Source organism: Piliocolobus tephrosceles, chromosome 10, assembly GCF_002776525.5.
Source record: "Piliocolobus tephrosceles isolate RC106 chromosome 10, ASM277652v3, whole genome shotgun sequence".
NCBI lineage: Eukaryota > Metazoa > Chordata > Mammalia > Primates > Cercopithecidae > Piliocolobus > Piliocolobus tephrosceles.
In genome coordinates, this window is record NC_045443.1 from 22,842,724 (window position 1) to 22,861,877 (window position 19,154).

The 19,154-nt window shown below is 34.5% G+C and overlaps 1 protein-coding gene across 4 annotated transcripts in view; it reads right to left on the bottom strand.

Moving 5' to 3' along the window:
• C2CD5 (C2 calcium dependent domain containing 5) overlaps window positions 1-19,154 on the bottom strand; it is a 95,770-nt gene that overhangs the window by 12,115 nt on the left and 64,501 nt on the right. For 3 of the 4 annotated variants that reach the window (XM_023209074.2, XM_023209073.2, XM_023209075.1), the window contains exons 15-22: window positions 17,712-17,876; window positions 14,235-14,375; window positions 12,239-12,302; window positions 11,802-11,863; window positions 11,483-11,581; window positions 10,901-10,990; window positions 10,325-10,412; window positions 9,204-9,290 (exon numbers count right to left, since the gene is read on the bottom strand). In XM_023209074.2, coding sequence (XP_023064842.1) covers window positions 9,204-9,290; window positions 10,325-10,412; window positions 10,901-10,990; window positions 11,483-11,581; window positions 11,802-11,863; window positions 12,239-12,302; window positions 14,235-14,375; window positions 17,712-17,876 — 796 coding nt within the window. The remainder of the gene's footprint in view (window positions 1-9,203; window positions 9,291-10,324; window positions 10,413-10,900; window positions 10,991-11,482; window positions 11,582-11,801; window positions 11,864-12,238; window positions 12,303-14,234; window positions 14,376-17,711; window positions 17,877-19,154) is intronic. The other variant, XM_023209076.2, reaches the window with a different exon arrangement.

Below are 19,154 nucleotides of genomic sequence, written 5' to 3' on the forward strand. Positions count from 1 at the left end.
ATTACAGGTGCCCACCACCACGCCCGGCTAATTTTTTTATATTTTTAGTAGAGATGGGTTTCACTATGTTGGCCAGGCTGGTCTCGAACTCCTGACCTCAGGTAATCCGCCTGCCTCGGCCTCCCAAAGTGGTGGGATTATAGGTGTGAGCCACCACACCTGGCCCACAGTTTTTATAAAGCAATTGACCACTAGCTAATACTGCAGCATATACAGAGCTGATAAATAAAAAGGATCACCAGGTGGGGTTCACGAAAGGCCTGTGAGGATACCACGCTGTGGACATGCCCTGACCATCATGCTCGCTGACTGGAGATCTAGATAGGAAAAGTCCTCCTGATTCAGAATCTTGAGGGACTTTGGAAGTTTAGAAGATGAGACCTACAGAAAGACCAGCACAGAGCTGACACTCAGAGGCTTACCAGATCTGCAGGGACACTCAGCACAGAAACAGACTCAATGGAGAGACTGGGACACCAACTGTCCTACCCCTAACTTACATATCCCGAGAGGGTCCTGAGGCTGTCATATGTCTTGTGCAGTATAGATTTGGTTGGTGGAGAATTACAGAACATATAGCTGGTATTAGGAATTCCGTGCATTTTTTTAAACTGCAGGGGAAAGCGGAATGGCTTAAAAATTTCTGAAAAATCACTAAAACTAAAATCTTTTGTATACCTTGATATTATCTGAGTAATATCGAATTCCCTAGTAGGAACTACATATATTTTAATGGCAAATGTACAAAGAAAGAGCTTACCTGAGTATGTATTAAGTATCTGTTCCCACCTCTAATATCAAGTGGAAAAAACAAGGTACACAATGATATGTAAAATACTTGTGTTTTTTAAAAAGGATGAATAGAGTATCTTTGAAAGACAGACAGTAAACGTTAAAAGTAGTTGCCTCTTGGGGAAGAAAATGGAGAAGGGAGCTTTATTCTGGACTACATGATTTTTGTAGTATTTGAATTTTTCACGATATACATGTATTACTTTTACCCCATAAAATTTATAAAGGGTGAAGAGGGAAAAAAGGGAGGGAAAATGTTTATTCCCTGCCCTCAAATATGAATGCATCTGAATAAAAATCTGAAAACCAAAGTTTTTAAGGGAGAAGATTTTGATTTCACTTAGGGAGAGCAGGTTCATCTTTTAACATGCTTGCTATCTTAATTCTTCTCCCAGAAAAAAAAGGCCCAAGAGGCCCAAGGCCAGCTGGTCCCAGCAGCAGATAGACATCAGCACCTTGGACTGGTTTGAATACCTCAAATGTCTGATGACCTCAAACTCCCAGGCCCTCTGCTCCTCCTGATCAGAGTTTGGCTTCTCAGGTGATAGGCTTTTCAAAAGAGAAAGTACTGCAGATACATGCAGTCTGGCTCACTGACAAACTGGGAGTTCTGATTTAAAAGAAATAAAACAACATGCAATCTCTAGGCTAATACTAATTTAAAAACAACGTATTTCATTATTCAAGGGTAGAAATCTCCTCAACTCTTTCAGACTTTGTTGAGTTGTGCTCAGTTGTGTGCCATTTGTAGATCTATATGGAAGAGTCTGAAACAAATGCTTTTTATGTCAGATCTCCCTTCTAGCTGCAGAGTCTCAAGCCACACAACAGTCCACTTCTCTTATAATTTGGTTTCCCATTTAATACAAGAAGAAGATTATTTTGCATTTTTTTTTAAAGTCACCATTAAGTGATAACCCTGCAAGCCCCAAATAAATGACCCTAGAAACTTAGCAAAGCAAAACAGGGCTATGGTTTTATTATTCCCCTAGTGCACTCTAGCAGTATTTAACAAGCCCTGTGTCTAGTGGTGTGAGAGAGAAACTAACCCAGGTTAAAAGCAATTTAGTGGAAATGAGCATATTATTGACAAAAATGATTCTTCCTCCCTCAAACAGACAATCTCCAGTGCATCTAAAGTCTGAGACTTTTCCATTCTTCTAAATAACTTGTCGTAACCAATGGCAAAGGTATTTGTTAGCTGCAGTGATTATTTGAATGTATGTGCCCTCCAAAACTCGTTGAAATTTAACTGTCATTGTAACAGTACCAAGAAGTAGAACATTCTGGCCAGGGGCAATGGTTCATGCCTGTAATCCCAGCACTTTGGGAAACCGAAGTGGGCAGGTAGGTTGAGCTCAGGAGCTCAAGACCAGCCTGGGCAACATGTTGAAACCCCATCACTATGATAAAATATAAACATTAGCCAGGCAAGGGGGTGCTAGTGGTCCCAGCTACTCAGGAGGCTGAGGTGGGAGGATCGCTTGAGCCCAGGAGGTAAAGGCTGCAGTGAGCCAAGATCGCAGCACTGCACTCCAGCGTGGGGGACAGAGTAACACCCTGTCTCAAAAAAAAAAAAAAAAAAAGGCCGGGGCGGTGGCTCATGCCTGTAATCCCAGCACTTTGGGAGGCCAAGGCAGGTGCATCACTTGAGGTCAGGAGTTCGAGACCAGCCTGGTCAATATGGTGAAACCCTGTCTCTACTAAAAATATTTTTTAAAAAATTAGCCAGGCATGGTGGCAGGCACCTATAATCCCAGCTACTTGGGAGGCTGAGGCAGGAGAATCACTTGAACCCGGGCGGCAAAGGTTGCAGTGAACCGAGATTGTGCCTCTGCACTCCAGCCTTGGCGACAGAGGGAGACTCCATCTCAAAAAAAGAAAAAAAAGAAAAAAAAAAGTAGGACATTTAAGGCCTGATTAGGCCAGATCTCCACCCTCATGGATGGGATTAGTGCCATTATAAAAAGGGAGGTTTGACCTCCTCTTGCTCTCTTTTTGCCCTTCTGCCCTGTGATAACGCAGCAAGAAAGCCCCAGCCAGATGCTGGTACCTTGATATTGGACTTCCAACCTCCAGAACTGAGAGCCAATAAATGCCTGTTCTTTATAAATTACACGGTCTCAAGTGTTCTGTCACAGTAGTACCAAACAAAGATAAATACAGTAATAAATTTCTACACTGATCAGTACCTTTTTTGACTACCCCCTTTATATCATTAGAATTTACAGATCTTTGCTCTAAATAATTAAAAAATATTTGAGAAAATCTTATCTGAATGTCTTTTAAAAATTACTAAAACTAAAAAAGTTACTACAAATGATTAACTAGTTACTACAAAAGTTAACTACAGTTACTACAAATGATTCTCTGGCAGATTAAAATATATGCAATTGGGAGTCATTATAATTTATGTTTTATTTTCCTATTTAAACATTCTCAGTTTTATTATGATCAAACCTGGGTTTTATGTTTCTTTAGGAATTTCCATCAATCGATACTGCATTGATTAGTTATGCTTTATAAGTATAAAATCTAATTTCATGACTGGGGTAGACAAATGATATACTTAAACATTCAGTATAAACAATACTCGAAACTGCCATATTACAGTTACAAATTACTAAGGCACACCTAAAGATAAAACTAGCTTCAATTTGGACAGTTTACAAGGGAAAAATTCAACTGTGATACCTCGGTAGTACATATATTAGATAACAAAGACAATTAACTTCCCTATTTGGGTCATTTAAGTTTCTAATTAAAGGTGTACAACATCCTAAACCACTGGTCTTTCTTCTTCAATCTGCTTCTTACATTTTCCTGCTTCCATTTCCAAGCATGCAATCCCCCTCTCACTCCTATCTTTTATAGATTCTCTTCCACATAATCCGTTTTCTGTCAGTAACTCAATGCAATTTTTCTTTGCTTTTTACTCCCTCTTCCTCTAACTGTGGATTTCACTGTCCTCAAGCTGCCTTGAAGAAGCTACTGAGATAAAGATTCTTTATTCCTACTTCTCCATCAATTTTTTCCTTCCTTCCTTCCTTTCCTTTCCTATTTAACTGTCCTATTTAACTTCCTTCCTTTCCCTCCCTCCCCTCCCCTCCCCTCCCTTCCCTTCCCTTCCTTTCCATCTTTCTTTTCCTTCCTTCCTTCCTTCCTTCCCATTTCTTGGATGAGTTTTTCACACAGTTTCCTCTAGTTAGTTTCTGGTTTTTGCATTTTCTTCCCCCAAGCATCTCTTTCCTTTTAAAACTTGCCATTGATTATTTGGCCATCTAATAACATCAAGAATTTTAGCAGCCTTTTATTGTTGCTGCCACTTGGTCATAGTGATAAAATGTATTTTTTTAAAAATAGTAACAACAGACATGCAATGGACTATTAATATATAAAAATGCTTTTAATTAGTATAAGGAATTATATATAGTCATAAGAATTCAAACTGTTAGTTGGTAGGAAAAGTAAAAGATAACTTCTGTATTTTTTACAAATGTATACTTCTAATTGCTAGTTTAAAATAATGTTAGCAAGACATTAAATTCAAACAGTTAAACTATTTTAAAATCAAATCTGTGAGAGAGACTGTCTCTAAAAAGAAAAAAATCTAATTTGGTTTAACAAAGAAAAAGTAACTCTTCTAGCCTACAATAAAAAATTTCCAATGTAGACACCTAATTCTGAAGTACAATGTATTGTGGGTATAAGCCAACTTGTTTTCTTTTACATTGAAATCCAGATTTTAACCTATGCTTGCCACAGCAGTCAGCAGCTAATGTAATGAATAGAGTATTTCTGCTAGCCTATAGCTTATGCCACTGAACATGAGGAAAGTACTCTAGTAAAAGCAAAAGAAAAGCAGAAAACAAGATGGGTATTTAAAAATATATACATATCTTCTATACAGTTTCACTCAACGGTATTTAAAACTAAAATTGACTTAATTAAACCTTTTTAATTTTTAAACGAGCAGTGTTTTAATGAAAACTATTATCCTACCTTATTTTTTAAGAACTTGAAATATATTTAAAGTGGTATATGATTTATACACACTTGTCTAAGTTCTTAAGCCTTACAATACAGCAACTAATAGCTCAAGATGTAAGCCTTTAGATATTTCTCTGAAGTAATATGCTAACCTTTTATAAAACTTACATGTATAAAATTCTTGAGATAAACTGAATTCTTGAGATAAACTGAAATCTATGAGAAAAATCTTGCTGATTTTTTTTACTCTTCTTTCTCCCAGATTACCTCAACCCAGACTCCCCCCATTTTGCTCATTCTTTTTTTCTATCTATCTATCTATCTATCTATCTATCTATCTATCTATCTATCTATCTATCTATTATTTTTAAAGTCTCTTGAAAATCATTTCAGAGAAAAACTCAGGTTTGGATATCAATGATGAGAAAAAAACATGAAAATTGTATTAAAAGTTTGCTATAGCTATCATTTTTCTCATATCACACTCTTGTATAAACATAAATAATTTATGTTGATATCGTATCATCTATCCTTTAATAAATGATTTAAGCTCAGCACCAGTTAATATATCAAATCAGAAAAATCAAGATAACCAGCAAGGTAACACCAAATCAACCATAAATTTGAGACATACATCAAACTACTTTGTTACCTTTAAAAACAAAACCAAATATAATAAACGATGGAAAGAAAAAATTGAACATGGATGGACAATTCAGGCCGAGGCTTACTCTACACAGTGAAATAAGATATACGTTATTGAAGCAACATTTCTTTACATGACATTCATCCATTTTCAATAACACAAAAAGACAATGAAAGGTTTATCTACAAGTAAAAAGATGGAAGTATTAATAAACACACTATGCTTAGTTCTTGAAACTAATCCCCTAGTCAATATAAAAGGAAATAAAAAATTTTAACAATCATCCAATTTGTGATTAAAAACATGAAATATAAACTGGAATTCAAAGTTACTGAAAGTAAAAAAAAAAAAAAGCTATCAGCTTATTCAACTTAAAACGATTTAAAAACTATACTTCTTTTTATCAGCATTAGTAATTGACTTTTAGGCCTCTTATGGATGCCTATTTTATAAAGCAGACAAATATTCTGAGCATTTATCCTTAACACTCTTACCTTCCTCTCTTCCTGCCTATTTCCACTAAATGGCAATGCTTAAATTTTTCCAGACATTGCCTTCTGTCATGTTACAACACTCGATTACTCCATTTTTAAGACTCTATTATATTTTTCAGGCCTTTTCAAAACCTATCTTACCCTCAAATTTTCCAAAACATTTTGAAATAACTTCAAAAACTATATTTAGCCCATGTCCTCCTGAAAAGACTTGAGGAAGCACAAGACAATAAATAAGCATGGAACATAAACCACAATTTACAAAACTACAGAAATATTGACAGAAAGGTACAGATATACTTTTAACTGTTTACTGATGATTTTACAATGCAATATTCAAGGAAAAGCACATAGGTTTTACAGTTAAGCACTTAGTATAAAAAGTTTTACATATATTAGTATTAGATGGATGGTCTGATGATGATGATGATGACAATAAAGGGTGGCATGATCAATCAATGGTTTTCAAAGTTTTTGAGACCCTTTCTTCAAGTGAAATCACATACAGAAGATGGATATAAAAACACATGGAATCATAGCTGCTGTTTCAGAAAAGTAGGGGATCCAGACACCTACCCTCAATCCCATCCTTCTCTGCTCCCTTTCACCCTGCCTCCTGGAAGGCCATGAGGTACCTCTGACAAACCTCTATGGTTCAGAGGAGCAGAATTTAAAATTAAAATTATTGGTTTAATTGATTAAAAGTTATTTGAAATATTTATTTATTTATTTTTTCTTGAGACAGGGTCACTCTGTCGCCCAGGCTGGAGTGCAGTGGCACAATCACACCTTACTGTAGCCTCAACCTCCCCGGGTTCAGGTGATTCTACCGCCCAGCTTCCTTGGTAATAGGACCATAGGCACACCACCATGCATGACTAATTTTTGTATTTTTTGTACAGAAGAGACTCCTAGGCTCAAGCAATCCGCCTGCTTCGGCCTCCCAAAGTGTTGGGATTACAGGTATGAGTCACCGCGCCCAGCTGAACACATGTAAATTACAGAAGCTCAGTGTGACCTTGGGGACTAATTTTGCTTTTGATTTACTTTTCAAAAATGGGAATATGTTAATAATTGAAGAACCATAAACTACAGAAACCCAAGGAATTTTAAAGGTTAGAGAGAATCTTAATCTTTTCACATTTTACACACGAGGAGCTGAGGCTCAAAGAGGTTAGGCAATTGATCCAAGTTCTCACACCTAATCCATAGCAGAACTGAGAGAAAAACACAGGGCGGTTGCTTTTCCAACCTACCTCATGGTCCCTCTCCATTCTCCCTAAAATGAGTTGCAAATATTTTAGGTACTGTTCAAATAGGACTTACTCTACTCAAACTCTTATTTTCTTGTTTTTTAGTTCACAAAGTATCATTTTGCATACGACATACTAACGATCACATAAGCACCAGTTATAATTCCTTTGAAAACATTTTGAAAGCTACTGCAGAAGTGGAAAGCTGTCCTTATAGACAAGTCAAACTTAGAGAGTTTAAATCTAATCTTCTGCAAAATTCAGTAGGTATTAACAATATAGTAAAACAGAGTTAACAGGGACCCCAAGTCCACAAATACCTTTTCCTACAGAATAACAATCAATCAAACCTTTGTTGATTAGGTTTTAGGTTTTTTTGGTTTTTTGGTTTTTTTTTTTTTGGCCCCTATTGCAGGGTAAGGATGTAAGGATAAATGAAATTATACCTAGAAGTGATATGGAACTAACCATGAATAAAAACAAATTTCTGTATAAAGTAGATATTAAAGAAAAAAAAAAAAAAACTTGCTGTATAGTGAGCTCAAGAAAGACTTTTCTTCTTTTTGAGAGAGGGTCTCCCCCTATCTCCCAGGCTGGAGTACTGTGGCACAATCACAGCTCACTGTAGCCTTAACCTCCTGGGATCAAGCAATCCTCCCACCTCAGCCTCCCTCGTAACTAGGATCACAGGTGTACACCACCAAATACAGCTAATTATTTATTTTTTGTAGAGTTGGGGTCTCACTATGTTGCCCAGGCTTGTCTTAAACTCCTGGATTCAAGTGATCTTCTCGCCTCAGTCTCTCAAAGTGCTTGGATTACACGTATGAGCCAACAGGCCCGGCCCAAGGAAGACTCTTGACAGTTCTGCTTTCTGCCTGGAAGCTGTATTTAATTCATAAATCTGAACTCACATTACCTTTGAATTTAATTTTTCTTCTCTATTCTTTCAAGGATATTGAGATGTGCTACAATTCTCTATGGATTTCTAAATCAGAATTTTAGGTGATGACAGAAAGGAAAAAGGATCACAGTTACCACGTTACAAAGTTCAGAATCTGGAAGCAGCTTATTTTGCATCTTCGAAATATGAGACAAGATCTATTTATCTACTAAGCAGACTTTGTACTGATTTAACAAAGATTCTGTTGACATATATGTAAAGTGAATATAAAACTATTCTGTATTATACATAATTTGGTATCAAATAACGAGTAGGAATCATAAATATCCATTGTATTATAAGACATAAAAGTTGAATAACTGATTTCAAATAACTGTATCATTTCTCAAAACAAACTTAGTGAAAAACACATACTACATTTATCTAATACATAATGTTACAAAATAAGGTATAGTAATTTTAATTTTTTTGTAATAAAAATTATACTAAAATCAGATGAGAAAGGAAAACAATACCTCCCACTTTTCTCCAAAGATTATGCAGATCAAAATAGATTTATTGCTATTAAAGTAAGGAGCTATCAATTTGCACCGGAAAAAAAAATTGCAGTGTCTTATATAAGTACATAACAATGTTCTTCAATTATCGCCACAGCAAAGACCAGAAGCTCATCCCTTTCTCACTTGTACTACTCCCACTCAAAACCTCTTCATATATCCTCTGAAAAAAAAAGCATTCTGTTGTCCAGGAAAATCCAAAACTTTTTGTGAAGGTTTAATTGTTGCTGGAAAAAACTTACCAAATATAATATAAATATCAAGTATTCCATGTGTGAATAGTTACAGTGGAAAATTCAAACCTTTGAAAATAAAGCTTTAACACATTAAGGTATGAGAATGGAATATCACAGGAAAAATTACCTTAATACCTTATAATGAAATTACTTGAGAAATTAAAATAAGAGGAACATTAATTTATCCCCTTTATGAATATGAAGAAACACATAATGAGGGAATGAAGGATACATTTTCACCTCAAGGTTAGTAAGATTGCCTATAATGAAGAAGCAGTGAAAGGAACTAGAAACTAGGATTTGTGTTTGCTTTTTCCCTTACTTAACCAACCTTTAACTGGTGGAAAAGGATGAGAAGGAAGCGAATCTGAACACAGTTCCAGTGGAAACTGTAAAAGTTCTTCATTATCTGTAGAGGCTAGAAAGGCAAGAAAAATACCAGTTATTTAGTAATGATCTATTACTAATTTTTTTAAATTAAGAATCTGTGACAACATATATATATACATATTCTCAGTTCCACCTTCCTGCCCCAATTTATTCTGGTCATTTTCTCCCTGATTTTTCCCATGGAAACCCATCATCTGCATGATGCTGAGACTGGTGCTATCTTCCCTGGTATGACTGTTGTGAGGCTTTAAGAGATTAATATCTGTAAGTAATTTAGCACAGTGCTTTGCAAATAATAAATGCTAGATAATAATAATTAATATCCTACACTTTGCCCATTACTAGTTTTTATGCCACTTAAACCGGTTACATGTCTTCTTTGACAAATATCGGAACACATAATCATTTAATACATCTACCTGACATTAACTCACTGCTCAAATCTTATCAATGCTATACATGTAGAATGTAATCAACTTTTAAAAGTTTAGGACTAATCATGAATATTTCATTTAGCCAGTAAGTCATTCGAACTATACAAGAAAGTATAGTATCCCTCATTATGTGTTTTTCAGAACACATAGTTTCCAGTAATTTGGATTTCTTCAGAATATATTACGAATACTACTTTCTAAATTTTACTGGATTAAGGCCACCTTTGTGAATCTGTTGAACACTATGGAACTTGTCCTGAAAATAATACACAGGCACACAATTGTGCTTACTACATCAGTAGGTCCTCAGATGCCTTGAAGACCTTGCCAGAGATCTTAGTACAGAAACCCTTATATTACTGCAGAATTAATATGCTATAATTTAAGTCTAAAAAACCCAGCAGCATTCCCTATGTAAATACCAGTCAAATACCACCTAGTCGTGTATGAAAAATATCAAGTCAGTCATATGCTTATCCACAGTTACCTTCACAAAGATGAACAGAAAAAGCAGCAAATATTCTTCAAGAAACAAGTAATTTACTGAGTCCACCTGTCCTGTATATTTTATCACTGAACCATAACACAGACAAACACAAACTGAACTTCCTATCCAGTAAAGATTTACCTCTTTGCAACGACTTTTCAACAGGGGTTTTTGTGGTTTGTAAAGCCTGATTTTTGTCAAAAGTTATTGCAACTGCCGTGACTGTAACCTAGAATTATAGAAACAATATGGTTAGCAAAATAATCACTGCCAAAACTAAGTTTCTTACATATTTTTTTCAGTACCATGGTACAACCTATACCAAATACCTTTCCTGGTTAAAATCCTCAACCAGAATTACACATAAATTCAGATACACAAACTACAACTATGCCAAACAGTTATACCTAAATCTCAACATTCCAGAAAGAGCTCAAGAACCTTCTCTAAAAAACGGGAACTGGTAAAATCCCACATGATGGGTACAGATCCTAATGTACACATGCTGGAGCATACATGCGCTTACTCCCTCAGATAACTAAAGTTCAGAAAAAGAAACACACATGGCCTAATGCATACTAACATATGTTTTGTAATACTGTGAGGTAAACTAGTATAAGTTATTTAATTATGGCAAAATTACGATAATGAAATAGATAATAAAAATAATAGATCAGATAAAGATTATTCTTTAATAATGGACTAAATCTTAATTACCTGAATTAATTCATCTTCAGGCAGAGATACTGTAAAATTTACATGGCAAAGGCAGCAGGGGATCATAGATCGTAGTTTAAAGTACAGGCTCTACACAATAGAAAATATTAGTAATGTCACCTTTTTTATTTAAAAATTTATAAAAGCTGATTTTCTTAATGTACATTATATTATAGTAAATGGAGAGTTAAAAAAAAATTAAAACAAAACCGGTCCACTTTTGTTCTGTGTATTTTTACACTAAGGATATACTTTTTAATATTTAAGTAGACAATAAGATTTAATCATTTGTCAGTAAGTCACAAAAAACAATATAGTAAGTTTTTTTTAATGTACACATATACACTAGATTTTTATGGAAGTTAAAGCTATTAACTAACAAACTATTTCTTTTATAGTATGATATAGTAAGGGGGAGAGGACAACTTTAGTATCTCACCTGCTGACAGAGGTAAGATAAGTAGGTAGGAGTGATTCAGCCCAAAATTGTGTAAAGTATTATAGATAATACAGCAATATAGACACTTTTGAAGTTTCACTATCTTGGACGCATGAAATAAAATTTAGTCAGAAGGTTCCTACCTTGAGCAAATTTTCACAGAGATCATTAAAGTTCTTATTGAGAGCTTGATTAGTCAGGTTGAGGCTGCTTAATCTGATTACTCTTACTGAAGTGAACATCTAAATGTGGGGTGACAGAACAGGTCATTTTATTATTTTTAACTAAATATTTTAACAGTTGATAAATTGCCAAATAATGAACAATATTAACTAACGTAGTAGAATAAGGATAGTATTTTAATTGCAATAAGGAGGTTAAAAAAAAAACACAAATATTTAGATGGAACTTACTAAGACAACTTATGTGTTATTTCCTTAAAATTAAGAAAAAAAGGTTTACCTGTATTTCAGATGTCCAATTATTTATACCGGGCATAATTTCTGTATTACAACTATAAAAGCCTGCCAAAATAAATTATAATCAAAATATATGATAACATTTCATTGATTTTTGTGTTAAATGACATTTTTCAATTATTACATGAAGTTCTAACTATAAAACCCTTCATTTTTTTTCTTCTAAAATTATACCTTCAGGAGACTTTAAACCATCCTAATAAATTATCATAGGTTTTTTTTCTCCATGTATAAATATAAAAGGACTAAAAATCACTTCCACCTAAGTTATGTTTTCTACCTTGGAGTAGCAAAGTACATGACAAGCTGTGACACTGTGGTAAGTCCTTCCTTTAAAGTAAAATTAGTACTGTAACAACTATGAGCTAAAACATTTATATATAAAACTAGTTTCATCTCAAAGGTAATTTTTTTGTTCACCTGAAGGAGGAGGAACATCAGTAAGTAGAGAATGGACATCTTCCATGGTATCTGTGTCATCAATCTTAAAATAGAGAATAAAACTATTATATATGTAGTAAATGCATAATTATTTCACATTAAAAAAAACTATTTATTAATAGAGTCAAGAAAAAGTAGAGTCATTTTTCCCTAAGGAAAAATATGTAACAAGAAAATTCTAATATCAGTAAATTCCTCCACAGTAATAACAACAAATACTTCTAAGTGAAATATTTTACATACAAAGTACACTAAGTTAAAAAAGAAAACTAGCTCTTTCTCAAACCTTTATGAGAATATGTTTCTAAAGACTTACAAAGAGCAATCATTATTCCAATTTGTTTAAATTAATAAAGTATAATCAAATCCTTTGACTAAATGCAGAACTGTTTTACAATGGAATTAGGCAGAGATAAATTTAAAGACATATTTAATAATAGGTCTAAATTCTATTTTTCTAATAAAATAAATAGGTCTAAATTCTATTTTTCTTATATCACCATATTCCACTGTGAATAATAAACAGGGAAACTACCCAGTTGGACAGGTGCTGACATTCATCTGCATCTCACTTTCTAAGTCCTAATCTGCAGACTTGCTAAGCTGCTTCTTCCCACATCACCCTCAAGACTTCAAGAACCACTTTCACTTCCACTTCATGTGGCTACCCACAGTCACAGTCATACCTCAACCCACTATTCCCCAAAATGCTCCACCCCCAGGATCTCGAGCATTCTCCAACTACAGTCCTGTCTCTTTGTCCTCTCTTACTGGATCTTCTACTTGCCCTCTGTCCTCTGCCCATGTTTGAAGCACTTTGTTCTCATGTGCTCTCTACTTAGCCAGGATCCCAAGATCAGACATATCAATAATGCCCTAGATTAAACTTCAGGTAATGTTTGACATCACCTGGAAAGTTTGTTAAACAGATTCCTGGGCTCCACGTTTAAATTCTCATCTACTAGGTCTGAGGTAGGGGCCCAAGAATTTGCATTTCTTACAAGCTCCCAGGTAGAGTTGACGCCACAAGTAGTTACATCACACTTTGAGCAGCATTGTTCTAAATAGTACCCTGGAACTTTTAGCATCCTTGACCTGGCATATTTTCCATTCTCAGACTGTAGAGAAATGTGGGGAAAAAGTGGGGGCAAATAACCATATATGTTGCGTTTTCTACAAATTGACACTCTCACCTTGGTTAGGCCTGTGCGTCTCTCACAGATCCTCGTTACAGCCACTGGCACTGTTCCTGACTCTTTAAACCTCCCATCCCATCCCAACACTATTCTACCACCAGCTTCCTGCTACACCGAGATCAAAGCATCTGATTTTTTTCTCTCTCAACTTACATCTTACTCATTTATTTTTCCTGTCCTTTGAAATGAAAAAGAAAAATCTCTCTCTTTGGGAGCCAACCATCCTACAGGGGAGTGCAGAGGAAGCAGATCTGGGAGGAACGAGTCTCCATCAACTTTTCATGTGATATTTACTCTCGGGGAAAGTTCCTAAAGTGTTCTGAGTATCTTTTCATAAAGATGGATCAATTATACCTTTTGAATTCGGTAAGAAAATACTACACTCAGAATTCACAGTGTTTATATTAAAAAATGTTATAACTACAGTAACATACAAAAAAAGCAATAATTGTAGTAAGTTAAAGAATGACACTTTAATTTCTTATTTAAATTCATTCAAGTTTAGGAAAATAACTTCAAAGGTTTAATACTATTGTATCATTATTTCAACCCATACATTAACTTTTTCAGAACCATCTGCATTATTATATCAGTCACCTGGTATTGAACAAACATATGTTACCAAGTTCTGTTATTTTCAAGTTTGTTGTAATTTATATACTAATTTTTTAAATATTTATAACAGGTGCAATGATATAAAAGTATATTAATTTAGCATCTGAAAAAATGTGTATCTTAGCTTCCAAAACCTTTAAGAAATTAGTCCAATGTGACATTACCTCCAAAACAAAAGCATCTTTTTTCCCATGTGAAAGGTCTAATTCTGTAACTTCATCCGAGCTTTCTGATTGAGATCTTAGAAGTCTTGAGCGTTGCCTAGGTTCTGGGATAGGTGATCCTACAATCTCTTCAGATATCTCCTAAAAGAAATATAATTGTTTCATATTAAATGAGATTGTCTTTTCCAGTTTAAATTTTGTATCTTTGTATTAGTAGACACTTAGCTGTGGAGAAAAAGCCTGTAAAATATACTCAGTGAAGTCTGTACTTAAGTATAACCTTTATAATTAAACTTTTAGAGGATATGGCAGCCTTAATGATACGAGGATATGGCAGCCTTAATGATACATGAATCAGAAAAATATATATAACTGTCACAGACATAACAAGACAAAACTGACATCTGGTGTACACACAGGACACTACAATGTGTATGGAATTGGCAGTCCTTACAGCTCAGAAATCCAGTACTCCTGGGTGTGCATATTTTCTATTCAGCATTATGAAAGTCCTAATAGGCCATAAAAATTTAAAGACTTATGTTCCTAGAAAGATTTCTAATCTTTTATATCTTTTCTTATCCACTGGTAATTTTTCAAAGCTCCACAGAGCAAAACGTGGAATATGATCAATGTATGAGTATGAATATATATATACATATACTATGCACGTATTTGCTATTTAATTTATTAAGCTAAATAAACTTTGGTAGTTACAATAATGATCTTTTTAAGGTCAATGTATGGTGCAATACTGTATAGCTTAGTGAGCTTTTTGCTGTTACACAGCCAAAGATCGCTAGAGGTTCTAAGCATCTGTTGGCCACAAGGAATGCTGGAAGAATGTGAATATGTGAAAACAAAAGCAAAAGGCATAGCCTATTGCTGATGCAACAGAGTTGTCTTTTTAATAAACAAGGAAATTGTACATAAAGTTCTTCAAAAATGTATAGTTTTAAATGTTCATTGCTAGTACATACCTTAGATAAAAGGCTACCACTGCACAATTTCACAATGTAATGATCTATGGAGCACTTTCACATCCATTTATCTTATTTGTACTCCAAATTAATCTGCCCTCTATAAAAGTTAACATTATAATGACTACAAAATGGAAAAGAGCTGTAATTCAGAAGTAAATTAGTAGTCTGCCCAGATTTGAAAACTAGAAAGTGTAGAGCCAGTCTAGGTCAGTCTTTTGATACACAGTGCAACGTTATTCCCATTAGATACCACACAACTTTTTATAATTTTACAGTAGTTTTAAATTCTGTTATGCCTTTGTTCACAATGACACAGACTTGATAAATATAACTGTCTGGTATTTAATACGTTCTACACTCATACTGAAATTTCATCACTAGTACTGTTATTCCAAGAGATATGCATCTTATTTTGATACCTTTGATTATCTACAGAAAGCTTAAGTGGTACTACACCTCTGTATTAGAAACATTTTTTAATGTATTGAGAAAAAATTCAAACAGCAGCATTCATTTCACTGAGGGCTATCATCCCAAGAGAAGGAACACCCTGATCCACATATTCAGGGTGGACATAACACAACACTGTAATGTATATAGTGGCCTGGTAATCAACCCTGTATACTGACTCTGTCAAACAAATGCTGAGAGATTATGCTAAAAGACTATAATGTAGTCAGTACCTACAATAAGGAAAGACATATTAGAAGATTCATAAACTGATGGTACTGTTGTGAAAATACAATCATCCTCAACACATGAAATTCATATATACTAAAATTTTTTTAATCATAATAGATTTACTCCCTCCTTCCAAATATAAACTGTGTGACACACAGTAGCAGCTCAATAAGTACTGAATGGATGAAGTAACTTAAGTCATATTCTTATTTAAATACATCCCTGTCTCCAAAGACCTTACATTATAGTAAAGGAAGACAGATACATAAAAACTAAGTATAACAATATGTAACGGTTTCTATACAAGTACATACAGGTACAACAAATACACAATGGAGGAAGAGTCCACTCTCCCTGTGGGAGGTCAGGATGGATTTACAGAGGTGAGAAACACTATTAAGTAAAAGAGTTCCACTCATATCATTAGAAATAATAAATGAAGAATATATGAAACCCTAACACAAAGTTTTACAAATCATTTTTCCCAAGTGGCAGACTATAAACAGATGTTCAAATATCAAAATATAACTATCAAATAAAAATAATGTACTATAAAAATAAGCAGTCAGTAAAGTAGTGCACAAAGAACTTTTACAGTCTATTTTTCAAATATAAGTATGTTAACATATCAACATTTGTATTCATTTTAAAGAAGCCCTAAGTCAGTACTGTTCAATACAAATATAAAGCAAGCCACATACATAATAAAGTAAAAAGAAATAGATAAAATCAATTTTAATAAAACATTTTATTTCATTCAGTAATCCAAAATATTAAATTTTTGACATATAATCAATACAAAAATATTCATATTTTACACGGTTTTTTCACACTAAATCTTTAAAATCCAGTGTATATTTTATACTCACTATACATTTCAATTCAGACTAGTCACAAGTGCTCAAAAGTCATATGTGGCCAGTGGCTCCCACAGTGAATAATGAACAGTGCAGCTCTAGGTCATATCCTTAAAATTCCTCCCAAATTAACAACTATACTAGAAAAATATGATGAAAGCTATAATTGTGACACAACAATCCAGACACACTGTTCCAGAAGATCAGCCAGTTAGGTAAGACATTTAAAATAATAAAAACAACAATGATGTTATAATTTCCTCTTGTGAAAGTATTTCATTATCAGAGACTCATAAAAACGAAAAATTTCATTCTAACTCCAACACATTTTTCTTTCAATTCAGACTACTGCCATTAGGCATCCACAGAGGAGGAAGCATTGTGATGTTTATTGCAAAGTTGGTAAAAAGACTGATTAAAGGAAATGACTGGGAGCAAAATTGTAAAAAAAGAAACTGTAACTGAAAAACTGTATTCTTTCACATTTTTACCACCAACAAGAATCTCGTTTTACTAACAAAGAACATTTTAAACCATTTATTTTATCATTCAAGAAATACTAAGAGACTAATACCAAGAGAAACTTTTCTAGGCAATAGAAATAAAGCCCTCATGGAGCTTCATTCTACTGGTACTAACAAGTAATAGACCAACAAAACACATACACACACACAAACACACACTCACAAAGATAAGAGCTACAGAAAACAATAAAAGAGGGAAAAATGATAGGAAGTGCCAAAAATGAAGTCATAATTTTTAAATAGAATGGTTAGAGTAGGCTTACCCGAAAAGGAGACAGTTGAGCAAAGACATAAAGGGAGGTGAAGGAATGAGTAATAAGGACAGCTAATCTAAACAGTGAAAAAAAAATCTTATGTCCTCAATAAGATAACCTAAAAATATACTAATAAATAATAACTGATATATTCACAATGTAGGTTTGTTTTACTTACTGGAGGATTGATTTCATATAACTCTTTGTTTTTAGCAATTGTGTCATTTATCTTCTTCTGCATATGAGAGATGTGTTGTTCATATGAGCCATCATTAGGAGTCTTCCCAGCAATCTGAATACCACCAGGAGTTGGTAAAGCTGCTAAATATACACCTGTGGCAGACTTGTAAAAAATAATGGGGAAATAATCAGAAAAAATATCTACAGAATAACAGTCCTTAAGTTTTCATATTTAAGAATGTGGTCAACAGCTGGGTGCAGTGGCTCACACCTGTAATCCCAGTAATTTGGGAGGCCGAGGCGGGCAGATCACTTGAGGTCAGGAGTTCGAGACCAGCCTGGCCAACATGGTGAAACTCCGTCTCTACTGAAAATACAAAAATTAGCTGGGTGTAGTGGTGTGTACCCATAATCCCTGCTACTCAGGAGGCTGAGGCAGGAGAATCACTTGAACCCAGGAGGCAGAGGTTGCAGTGAATCAAGATCATGCCTCGGTACTCCAGCCCGGGCAACAGAGCAAGACTGTCTCAAAACAAGAAAAAACAAACAAACAAACAAACAAACAAAAACCAAGAATGTGGTATAAGGAAGGATATAATCAGCATCAGGGTATATATAGGACATCTCTGGAAAGGCACACAAAAACAACTGGTAACAATGGTTGGTTTCTTTTGGGGAGGCCCCTGGGTAGGTAGGAGACAGTTATGAAATGGGGATTTACTTTTCACTACGTACCCAATTATATTTTTTATGTTTCTACCTCACAATCTTTTTTTTTTTTTTTTGAGACCAAGTCCCACTCTTATGCTCAGGCTGGAGTGTAGTGGCATGATCCTGGCTCACTGCAACCTCTACCTCCCAGGTTCAAGTGATTCTTCTGCCTCAGCCTCCTAAGTAGCTAGGATTACAGGCGACCACCATCACACTCAGCTAATTTTTGTATTTTTAGTAGAGATGGGTTTTCACCATGTTGACCAGGCTGGTCTCCAACTCCTGACCTCAACTGATCCACCTGCCTCAGCCTCCTAAAGTGCTGGGATTACAGGTGTGAGCCACTGGGCCCTGACCTACCTCATCATTTTTAAAAATACAATTAGAATTTAAAAATAGCAAAAAAATATTAAAGGTTGCTAAAAAACACATTTTTCATGAATGAGCAGATGCGCTATCTTTAAAGGTGGCAAAAGTAAAGAGGAAACTTTTGCAAGGCAAGAGACTGAAATTCAGAAAGGACAGGGAACTTACTCAAGCCAAGTCAGTAAATGTGGACAAACGATTTAAATTGAGTGTTTCTCACTTCAAAACCCAAACTTATTTCACTATATTGCCCTACCTTCCTAATTAGCAGAGAAAATTTTTTACTTGATACAGATTTATTTTAAATATCATCTAATTAAATTACGATTTAATATCTGACTCTGAAACAGTACTACGTATCATT